The sequence below is a fragment of the Ascaphus truei genome, chromosome 3 (genome assembly GCF_040206685.1).
Source record: "Ascaphus truei isolate aAscTru1 chromosome 3, aAscTru1.hap1, whole genome shotgun sequence".
NCBI classification, from domain to species: domain Eukaryota; kingdom Metazoa; phylum Chordata; class Amphibia; order Anura; family Ascaphidae; genus Ascaphus; species Ascaphus truei.
In genome coordinates, this window is record NC_134485.1 from 367,825,946 (window position 1) to 367,838,256 (window position 12,311).

Sequence of the window (12,311 nt, forward strand, 5' to 3'; positions counted from 1 at the left end):
AGTGCGTGCGCACACAAAGATGTGCGCGCACATCTTTCAGTATACAGGCAACGTTCACTTCTTATACATAGTTATGCCTGCTACAAATTTAAAGAAACATTACATACTGATGAACAGTTTTACTTCTAACATATAAGTGAGTGACGTGTGTATCTACACAATCATATAGAGCTGCGTAACGCGTTGTCACGGATGCATATCTAGTAAGGTGCCATCTTTGACCATCATGTGTTTGCTGTATTTCAGAGATGTCGGGGAAGATACAATCGGATCAATGTATGATTTCAGAAGAGTATACCTTTATATGAGATGATTGTGAGGAGGAGCCACCGACTACTATACTACATATGGAACTAATTTTATATTGCTTGCAGCGCTTATTAACAAACAATTAAAAATGTGATACCCTTATGCCTATATTGCATAAGCACTTAATTAACATAATGATGTTGCAAAAGAGTGCCTCATGAATTTTTATTGAGTGTTCTTTAATGACTACTAACATTTTATGACATGGTGTGTTTTATATATAACAACCATTCCCACTCTGCTAACACATTTGTGTATTCTAATATGTAATGGAACGTATGACTGTCGAAACTATGTAACAATAATAATAATAATATGAGCATGTTCATGTATAGGGCTGCTAGTTGTACGCAGCGATTTACAGACACATGTTTCAGCCTGAGGTCCCTGGCCCGTGGAACGTACAAATGTTTTTTTGCCGCATGAGGCACAGGGAGATAAAGTGACTTGGCCAAGGTCACAAGGAGCCCACACCGGGAATTGAACCAGACTCCCCTGCTTCAAACTATCAGTGCCAGTGTGTGTCTTTACTCACTGAGCCACTCCTTCTCCCAATGTAAAGGACACTTACAACCAAGTAGCCATTTAAATTTAAAATCTCTTGTTACATGGGTATGTAGATAAAATGGTTTGGGACTGTAGCAAATAATGTTACTGGCCAGATGTTATGGTCCCCTCCAATGCATGATGTTCTGAATATGACATCACCATCATGTTATGAAGTACGTTTCTGTGTATATTTCATTAACCTAACTAACTATAGTTTACTGTGTTTATTAATCGTTTAGAAATACATAGTATAGTCAATATGATGATATAAGCTACCATAATAAAGCTGGTGTTATCATTTGTCGGTGTTATACATGGATCCTACACCAATTGATAGAGACACAAACAGTTGTCTTAAAAAGTGTGTCTATGCTAGTGATGAATGTGCTCCCGTAAGTAAACAAATAAGTACAGTTATCCCCTTTTCTCCAACCACCTCTATATTACATTAATGGAAATTATAAGGAAACATACATAAAATGTGATGAAATGTGAGTAATCATTTTGTAATACAATGCACATGAAAGCTCAAGAGTAGCTAAATGCATATACATGATACAGAAAGTACATATATGTAACATTTGTGTTTAAACCAATATGTTGGGTTTTTAGTTCCAATAATTATAGGAAGATTGAGGTAGCCACATCTTATGAGAGATGTCAGCAAATATACATACCATGATCAGTCATACTGGAGATATACCTATAATGCAAAGGAACAATATATAAATTGCAAACATTGACATGCCATCTTCAGTACCGTAAACAACACAGCAAAGTGTGTATTTGGTGTTAAATGTACAACACCATGTATATTTCATGACATTCAAAATGTAAATCAGCCTGGTGTACACATCATCTGGATGTACATGTTACACTGCACCAATAACATTGTATGTAAGCATACTAGAAGCATGAATGATTATGGGCATAATATGTGTTTTGTCTTAGCATAAGGAATAACACAATGCTAAAATATTATTGCTTTGTTACCCAAGTTGTATTCACATACACACAACTAAAGTACAATTGAAGAGGGATTATATAACCTGTGCAACAATAACATACCGGTGCCACATCCCTTTGTGCACACAGCAGAGAAAAGAAAGGTGTGCAACCCATATTCATCTGTGTCCTAACAGAAGGTTATATAAAGAAACATTATTGTTAATATAACATAATTAAACTATAAAAGTAGTACTAGGAACATATGAGTTTGTACTTACAAGAAAAAAATGAATTGATGAGATTCTGTCGTGTCTGGCCACCACTGGCTGTTTGTTCATTTTCAGCAGCTACATGGGTGGGATGCTCGTCTACCAAAGCCTCAGCTAGGTCTGACTGTACATTGTGCCTGAGTGCAACATTGTGCAAAATGCAACAGGCAAGGATAATATCAGACACTTTTTGAGGCTTGTATAGAAGAGCCCCACCAGTTCTGTCCAGACACCTAAACCTGGTCTTGAGTAGGCCAAATGTCCTCTCTATAACAGATCTTGTAGATATATGGGCTGCATTGTACCTGTCCTCTGCTTCAGTTTGAGGGTTTAGCACCGGAGTCAAGAGCCACGGCCTAATTCCGTATCCTGAGTCACCTATAATGAATGGAGCACACATAAGCTGACATTAGTGATCAAATTGTACAATGCCAACATTCCTAAATCAACATGTGTTTTGTGTTAGAACATGTAAATATGTACTCACCCAGCAGCCAACCAGGTTCAAAATGTCCCTCTTCGAACGCATGGAAGACTGAAGAGTTCCTCAGGATAGAGGAATCGTGACTGGAACCAGGGAACTTGGGTACCACATGCATTATCCTCATCGTGGCATCACATACCACCTGTACATTGAGTGAATGGTAGTGCTTCCGATTGCGGTACACATGCTCACTCTGACTAGGTGCAATCAAAGCAACATGTGTGCAATCGATTGCACCCAGCACAGATGGTATCCCTGCTATATTATAAAAGCCAGTCCTGACTTCCAGCCACTCTGTTGCCTCTGTAGGAAAATGAATATAATTCCTAGCGCGTCTATTGAGTGCATAGAGAAACTGGGTCAAGGCCCGCGAGAATGTAGATTGCGAGACCCCGCCCACTATGCCCACAGTTGTCTGGTATGACGCGGAAGCAAGATAATGTAATGAGCACAGCATTTTAACAAGCCCAGGGACTGCACGACCTCTGGCTGTGAAAAAATCTAAATCCCCCCTTATCTCCTGATAAAGAGCTAAGATTGCTGCTGAACTCAAACGATAGCGACTTACAATCTCCTCCTCACTCATCCCATCTAACAGGGTTCTCTCCCTGTACAGACGCGGACGAGGCACAAGTTGTCTCCTCTGTCTTCTCCTCTGATCTCCTGTCCCTCTCCCTGTCCCTGTCGTATCCGCGTCACTGTCACTGTCCCTCGGTGTGTCCCTACCTTGCCCTATATCATTCTCTTGATCAGCAAGCATGTCATAGAAAAGAATGTTCCTGCGTCTCCTAAACATTCGCAACATTTTGAAATGAGTAGCTGTGAATGAGCAGGTAATGTGCGTCCTTTAAATAGGTATGTGATGATGTCAGGTGACATAGTAAAATGCAAGGTGTTACATTAACATAATAAAGTACTTCTGTGGCAAGCTGTGTGCACTTGTTGTTCTAAGTATTTGTTGTGTGTATTCTGCAGGGAATGATGATATTTGGCAATGATGTGACGTGAAGCTTTGTACAAAGATTGCTTGCAAATAAATAGTTGCATGTGCAATGCATGTAACACTTGTGAACGCAAGAGTCAGTCATGTAATGAGACAAAAAGGCTGAGATTGACGTGGGAAAAGTTTTGTGTAACATGTGTAATTATCCATGTTATTGTGACATGTTGGCAACAATGAATAGTCGTGTGCATATGCATGCATTTGTGTAAGGAGGATAGTTGGTATAGAATGAGTTTACAAGGTGTCCCAATGATGAATTACTGTACATGTGTGTATAAGTTAGGTTGAAGTGCTTGTAATGCAACGGTTACAATGTAAACATGCAATGTGATTGAGCGTCCAATAAGTGACGTCATGAAAATAGGGAGGACCCAAAAGTATATGTAAACATGAGAAGACAGATGTACATGAACGTTTAAAGATGCGTGTCACATTACAAGCATTGTGTAATGTAAAGGAAGATGAATATACTGTGTATGTGTGACATGTGTGACATGTGTAACATCATGTAAATAATTGTCGCTGAGTTGAGTAAAATGTGTGATATGATGTGAGGTTCTCCTTTAAGAGTGTAGTATAGTATTTTCCCTTGCCACATCATCACATGATGAGTAATGTGACCCGCAAATGCTGAAAACATGTAAAAGTCGAATGTTATGCAAATAAGACACATCAGCTGTGACACAATGCAGGGAATGCCCCCACACTGTAATGCAAATCCCCCTTGTATTGTGAGCAATGAAACGTAAACAGTACTATACTGTTATACGTCCCCGCTCCATTGACTTCCATTGATGTACAGAAGATTTTTTTTTTCTAAGTGCCGTTCCGGCAGCCTTAGCGATCGTTCTCCCGTCCAAAATGCCAACTTTAGTTGGCGGGAGAAATCGGCCATAACATCTCAATTTCGTAGTGCCGATCAGCCCCGATAAGCTGTTTTTTTTTGTTGAATCCAGCCGATTTAAAAAAGTGGCGATCAGTGTCGAAAACAGGCTTATCGGCAGGCGACTGGCCATAACCAAATTATCGGCTCCGAAACCTGGCGATATGAAGCACTTATCGGCGCTTACTGAATCTCAAACCCAATTTTGGCTATAACATGGCCATATTTCCCTTATCAACGCTTACTGCATGAGGCCCATAATCTTAAAAATGACTTTACTCTGAACCTCCCCCCCTGGTTCTGGGGTTCGTGGGCATATACCGGGGGACCTGAATGTAATTCATTCCTGTCATAATCGGGGTATGAGGGGTTAATGGGATCTGTGTATATGTTGATCTGCATCCCCCTGCCCCAGGTCTGAGCTGTATTCCCCCAGCAGTCTGTGTTATATTCTTGTATGTGTAGAAATCATGTTGGGAGGGAAAGGGTTAACCATATTGTGTATATGTTGATCTGCATCCCCCTGCTTCAGTAGAATTAATTGCTATGTTATGTATTAACATGGAGAGAGGGTTAACTGTGTATTTGTCATAATGTAAACCCCATAGAACCATATCTCTGTATGTGTTTGTGCTACAAGGCTGAAATTTGGATATGCTTTCCTATGCAACGAACACAGGTTGCATAGATATTGTTAATCTGATTTAAAATATGGGAGAAATAGTTATGTTATCGCTGTTTTTACTATAACTTTGGATGGAAGTTTGGAAGCTCGCCAAATGGCCCCTTTGATATGTAATTGTACAATCAAAGGAGGCCACTTGAAAGCCTCATTGCATATGCAGCCAGGTCTCACAACTAGGTGATAACCATTTCACCTGTCAAAAGCGACACCCTACATGAAAGACCCCTGCCCAAAAAGCATTTTTTGCTAGACAGGATGGCAATGTAGGCATCATGTCATAGTTTTTTATAAATGGGCTGGCCAAATAGCTACAGGGGAGGGTTGTATTAATGAGGGGCTGGGTAAACCCAGCTTTTTGCGTTACCTGGCAACCTGTGATTGGGTCAAGATTTTTCTTCACCAATAACCGAACTGCCATGGTAGGAATGGGGGTCTGCGTCTATATAGTTGCTTGCACCCCTTATTCCTGTGTTGGTTGCTTGTTGCTGTCATTTTGTCGTGCTTGTTGTGACCTATAACAACTAAGGAGCTGCTATTCGGCTGAATATCTCCTTGTCCAACCTCAGTAAGTGTAAATATTTCTGTAATGTTATTTGCTTGATGTATTGTCTGTTCTGCTCATAGGAAATAAACTCATTCAGTTTACTATATCCTAGTCTTGTTCAATCTGGCCCGGTTATTGTATATATGTGCTGTTTTCTCGCGACAATTCCCCTGCCCGGTCTTACTATTCTGGTCTGTGCTGAAGCAGGGAAATGTCTGCTGATTAACACTCCTGGAATAATAAGACATACATATACAGTTTTATCACAAAACACAGTGTTTCTGCCATGATTGGGTTGCAGAGCTGACAATCAGAATTCCCCAATATGGCTCAGGGGCACCCAGCCTGGCCAAATACCTTTATTTACTGGCCTGGTACCCCTTCACCGTCACAGTGCTCACAAGGGATATTTTTATTTACTATACGGTGGAGGGTTTTGGGCCCTTTTGTACCCACCATAACTTATATAATGTGTGGTTGTACCCTTTTATTAACACAGACAAGTGGGTACAACACAGTGTGTGTGCAGTTCTTCTGTTTATACTGAATCTGACCCCCCTAACAAATATGTTTTGTGTAAATTGCAATTTTCACACAGAGGAATTCTGAAATCCTCTTTTTTAATTTTATGCAGAAGCCTAAGCAGCCCCTGAACTAAAACTGGAAGTCACCTACCACTGATAAAAAACAGAAATTGTATTTCTTCTATTATACAATTTATATTACAAGGTCTTTGGACCAGGTATTCACTACTCCAGCGTTTACTTTAATGCCTGATGTGTCTTTCAGTGAACTGTGATATAAATTAACTATCATTTCCTATATCTTATATTGTGTATGCTTTCACTGAAACATACTGTAGTAAAGCATAAAAAAATAACAATAGTAAAATGGAGAATACAGAATAAGAGCTAACGAAAACAAAGTGTAATAGTAATGGGGAAAATTGAAAGTACCCACAAAAAATAATTAGGAGGATGTTAAAAAATATATTTACAAAGGAAAGAGTATAAAGGCATACCCCGGTTTAAGGACACTCACTTTAAGTGCACTCGCGAGTAAGGACATATTTTCAATAGCCCCATACCCGTGTCCGTATGCTCGCTTCGCGAGTACGGACACTTATTCTGCCCTACAGACCGCCGTAGTAGTGACGCGCCGATTCCCCTCGCCCAATAGGAAAACGGCAGCTCGCACATGCGTCTGTCAGCACGTCCTGAACAGCAATATGGGCTCGTTACCTGTACGGAAGCATCGATAAGTGGAAAAAAGGTAGTGCTTCACCTTAAGTACATTTTCGCTTTACATACATGCTCTGGACCCATTACGTACGCTAATGCGGGGAATGCCTGTAATGGAGATAGGCCTACTTGATGTGTAATATGAACTGTGGTATTTCATAAAAATCTATTTCAAAAGAAAAGGGTCACAATAAATGGTGAGCAAAGAAAATAACTATTAATAATAATACAGTACCTTTGCTTTTCAAAGATTTTCAGTACTGGCTCAAAAGCCTACCAGAGGTCTATGTTGTATTTTGAGATGGTCGCCTTGGTAATAGACTACTCATATTGTGACAAGGAATGAACTGTGACATTCTGAGAGTTGAACAATTATTCTGAGCCCATCTTCAAAAGGAGTGCTACTGAGCGTGGCCAAATGTATACAACAAAAGACAAAAAAGCACAAAGCTACATCCAATGTGACAAAAATACACAGTGAAATACTTATATATTCTCTTGAATAAGGGTCATTTAGTTAAATCCTTTGGCCAAAGCATTATAAGCCTGCAAGCCACATCAAGACATGACCAGTAAGCAGGTCCTAACACTACCTACCTAGTGGCCCCTCCTCCCAGGGTTTAAGCTCACCGACCCCACTTTTTAAGTAGCAAGGTTTTATTCATGTTCCTGTGCAGTACAGACCCACTGAGGTTATTCTCCCTCTAGCAGAGGTAAATGATAATTTGCATAGGTAGTGTTAGGGTGCGCGTCCGACATTGCGCGTGCACGCATTTTGTGTTTACAGGCAAAGCTATGATGCGTGCACATAGGAGGCGTGGCCATGACGTCATAAGGGTAGGCCTCCCTGTGATTGGCTCAAAGTGTCACGTGGCACGGCAGCCGCTCAAAAATACAAATTTCTGTGTATTTCCACCAAGCTGCCGCGCCAAGTTGTCTGCCAAGGATACACTGTCATAGGGAGACAGGTATCTTTCATTGCCGCACGTGCGCATGCTAGCACGCCCGCGCTTAGTATAATACAAGCCTTACCCAGTGTGGCCATAGCTGTCTGCGGTCTTTGTGGCTTTAGATCTGTGGATTTGGGATGTTTGATATTGCTGCTGAGTTTGGTGGACAGCAGAAGACAGCCAGCCAGGCGTTCACACTTCTCCTTCTCCCCCAGGGATTTGCTTCTTTCTTTCAGGTAGCTCAGCTGCTCCATGAACTGAGGCTTTAGGATATCCCCATTGAGCTGGCGAGTGATAGAAGAAATTAATGACATTTGATAGGACACACGATGAAGAAGGAACTTGGTCGGGATAATCATGTATGTGGTCTGGGACCAGGCATGGAGAGAGACAAGACATATTGTTTTGCTCAAAGAATGATCCCGGTAACAAAAGTGTAAATAACCTGCTCTCCCATGACAATGGTCTCCCCTAATTGTCCCTTACATGTAGGGAATATAAATCACCCAATTATAATATGTGAAAACAGACCCTTATATAAAACATGAGTCACTCACAATGGGTACAACAGACGACAGAGAGAGGGGTTCCCAAAAAGAGCTTGCTGGGGTTCTGTGTTTTGTTCACTCACAATCGGTGACACAAAACAATGGGAAAAAAAACAAAAAATGAAAAGGGAGAGTCACCAACTCTTGAAAATGAGCAAGTTAACTGCATATTAACACTCATGAGAGGTGGTAAATAACATAGTGTCTGTGTCCTCAGATATGTTTGGCTGAGAAGACCCTGCTGTAATGGTAACAAGTTACCACAGAAATAATTAAGTCAGGTTAAGTGTACATAGCTAGTCGCTACATACTATGATAATGATATTATATCCACAGAGTAACATAAGTTGATCTCTATGATATAAATATACTATATCAGCGTGTTCTCATTGGGACTCTACTGTATATTCAGACCAATGTCTGCCTATGCAGATGTTTCATATTAACATTCCGCTGGTTAGGATCAATATACCTCTGCATTTAGTTAACTCTATAATCTTTTTTGTGGCTCAATCCCAACTTCAATACCATATTTCCTCGATTGTAAAATGCCATAAATAGTGCGTCTTACAATCGAGGAAAATTACTTCTCACTTTCCATGTTTCAGGAGAGGTTCCATGTCAGCGGAAGATGAAGCGGGCGGCGGCGGCAGGACAGGTCCCACGTCTGCAGAGGAATGAAGTTAAAACAGTGGGCGGCGGCAGGAGAAGACCATCACAGCATGAGACCTGAGCAGGAGGAGAGCGGCATAGAGGAATGGCTGGGGAGGATTACACTATCACTGGAAGTCAGACACCGGGCAACTTTCGGTGTTACAGTGCCCTCCTCCCCAGCCATTCTCCTATGCCGCCCTGCTCCTGCTCAGGTCTCATGCTATGGTGGTCTCCTCCTGTCGCCACACGCCCTGCTGTCTTAACTTCAATTCTCTGCAGACGTGGGATCTGTCCTGCCGCCGCCGCTTCATCCTCCGCTGACATAGAACCTCTCCTGAAACATGGTAAGTGAGGAGGGGGTTACTTAAGTGAGTTAAGTGAGGAGGGGGGCCCCCTAGCAGACACTTAAAAAAAAAATTAAACATCGATTCTTAGACACACCCCGGCTTCAGACATGTGAAAATCGAAAAAAAGGTGCGTCTTGGAATTGAGCAAATACGGTCGTTTGAATTGTAGCTAACATAATGATCCTGAACTACCTGTATAGTAGCTGCAGTCCCTAAAATACGGATAGCTACCTGAGGATAGTCAGTCCCAAACAAGGTCAGACCTGTAATCAAATTAGCTAGAGTAGGTTAGAATCTATATAGGCTTTAAATAAACCTACCACAGGCTAGTATGAATATAAATTGTTGTATATTTAGTCTCTTGCTCGTAGCGGGATAAGTCTCCCTGCAGAGACTGGGATGCGTCCAACGCCAGACGATCCCTATGTCGCTGCACCCAGTCTCCGAGTCGTACCTGTGATCGTTTCGCTCTGAACCTGTGGAGCTTCTTTGAGCTAAGCTTTTTTCACATTTTATAATTGGGTGATTTATATTCCCTACACGTAAGGGACAATTAGGAGAGACCACTACACTTGCAAACATCTTAGTAGAGTTCCCCTATATACCTAAGGGGAGTGTATTATTGGACGATCTAGGTTCTCTCAACCCTATAGAAACACACATTTTTACAGAGGCGGCTCTTATCAATTGAGTGTGTACCACACAGGCTGATCATATAGTGCAACATACCGAGTTCGCACCGATGTCACTTTATAATATGTTTCTAGATTTAGTTTTTAGAATATGTAATAACGTTGTATTATTTTGAATCTATCAGGAGGCCCTCTTGAGTACTAGGGTCTAGGGTTCTGTTCTTTTGATAACCCTCAAAAGCTTTTGTAAACCAAGGGAAAGTTACACGTTTTATAAAGAATCTAGCTATAGCTATACTTATCTTTTATTTTTATTTTTTAAAGGTGTTAGTCAGCTACATTTGTACGTTTAACCCATTTAACCATTCAATCTGTTAAACATAACACTGTCCTTAAATCATTCCAGTCCGAGGAATTGCCCTTTTCACACATATAATGTCACTAGAATAGAAGTTGCTTCCAAGTTTGGATTCCTATCATTTAGGTTTGATGTGCAGGGTCACGGCCACAATACTGGATGGTAACCAAACTCCTTGGTGCCTTATTTCTTTCACAATCACTCCGCTTACGTGTCACACTAAATAATGAACCAGCACTCGACTCTTGTGACAATTTCTTTGAACCTTTTTACTGCCAGGGCCTCCAGGGAATACATGATGATCCCCCACCCACCTTCTGGTAACCAAACTCAGGAGTGCCTTATTGCCCCCAAATGGCAGCATTAGGAAAATTCACCCGATTCCAAGCCCTTGTTACAATTAACCCTTTCAGTGGCAGTAGCTGCAGCAGCATTGCAGAGAAGATGCGGAATACACTGTCCTGGTGGGGCGGTCAGTGGGTGCTAGTACTGGGGGGTGCTATAAATCCGGGGTGCTCAACTCTAGTTCACAAGCCGCCCCACACCCCAACAGGTCAGGTTTTCAAGATATCCCTGCTTCAGTACAGATGGCTCTGATTGAGCCGCCTGTGCTGCAGCTGGGATATCCTGAAAACCTGACCTGTTGAGGGGGGGGGGGGGAGAGGAGTTCAAAACACCTGATTTATAGCACCCCCCCCCCCCCCCCCCCACAGTGTGAGAGGTATGGATGTGTACCACGTTGCTGCATGGCCGCTGCTTTGGAGCAGTGAGTGCAGGAGGAGAGGGGCAGTATCGTATCACCTGGGCGCAGAGCATGGCGAGTCCCACGGGATCAGCGAGGAGGGCGGGTCAGGTTCTGTCTCGGTTCGGTTTGGTTCAGGCTCTCCTGGGCTCGGGTCGGTTCAGGCTCTCCTGGGCTCGGGTCGGTTCAGGCTCTCCTGTGCTCGGGTCGGTTCAGGCTCTCCTGTGCTCGGGTCGGTTCAGGCTCTCCTGTGCTCGGGTCGGTTCAGGCTCTCCTGGGCTCGGGTCGGTTCAGGCTCTCCTGGGCTCGGGTAAAGTTGGGTTGGTTCGGGTCAGGCTTTCCTTGTCTAAGGTAAGGCTGGGTAGGTTCGGGTTAGGCTGTAATTGCAGTCACTGTTCTGACAGCCTGAGCCGCTCGGACGCTTCGGTTGCCAGGTAACGCGGAAACCACGTGACAGAAGAGGAAAGCGTCGCTGAGTCTGTTCTGTCTACACTGAATAAACTCACTGCAATGATTGTGTCTGCACTGAACACACACTGCAATGATTGAGTGTCTGTACTGAACACACACTGCAGTGCAATGATTGTGTCTGTACTGAATAACACACACTGCGCAGTGCAATGATTGTGTGCCTGTAGTGAACAACACACACCATGCATTGCGTATATACTTAGCAACAAATCTTGTGATGGGTTGTGTGTCTGTACTGAGCAACACATTCATTGTAAAAAAAAATATCCGTACTGAACAACACACTGTACATTGCAAGGTTTGTGTGTGTACTGATGAATACTAAACAACCCACGCATACAGTGGAAAGCTATTATTGTGATGCACACACCCATGCAGTTTCAGCGCAGTGCATGACTGTGTAGTTAAATACAACGATTGGGCCTGTACTGAGCAAAAACACAGATGCAATAAATACAGAAATTGTGCTTTTACTGAGCAATACACATATACTGATGCAATTATTGTGTATCCTGAACAACACACAACAATAATGTTTGCATGCAATTGGTCTGCATACAGCACAATGCAACAATTCTTTATACGTACTGAATAACATACACATTGCAATGCTAATAAGCTACAAACAAAACTATGATGGTTGTTTATTGAGCTACACACTACTACTATAGTGTGTCTATAATTAGAAACAGTG

At 42.2% G+C, this 12,311-nt stretch overlaps 1 protein-coding gene across 1 annotated transcript in view; it reads right to left on the reverse strand.

Moving 5' to 3' along the window:
• TEX26 (testis expressed 26) overlaps window positions 1–11,580 on the reverse strand; it is a 51,541-nt gene extending 39,961 nt beyond the window's left edge. Inside the window, exons 1-2 of the mRNA XM_075592158.1 lie at window positions 11,206–11,580; window positions 7,948–8,149 (exon numbers count right to left, since the gene is read on the reverse strand). Coding sequence (XP_075448273.1) covers window positions 7,948–8,149; window positions 11,206–11,220 — 217 coding nt within the window. The 5' untranslated portion in view covers window positions 11,221–11,580. The remainder of the gene's footprint in view (window positions 1–7,947; window positions 8,150–11,205) is intronic.
• Between the last annotated feature and the right edge of the window lie 731 nt (window positions 11,581–12,311).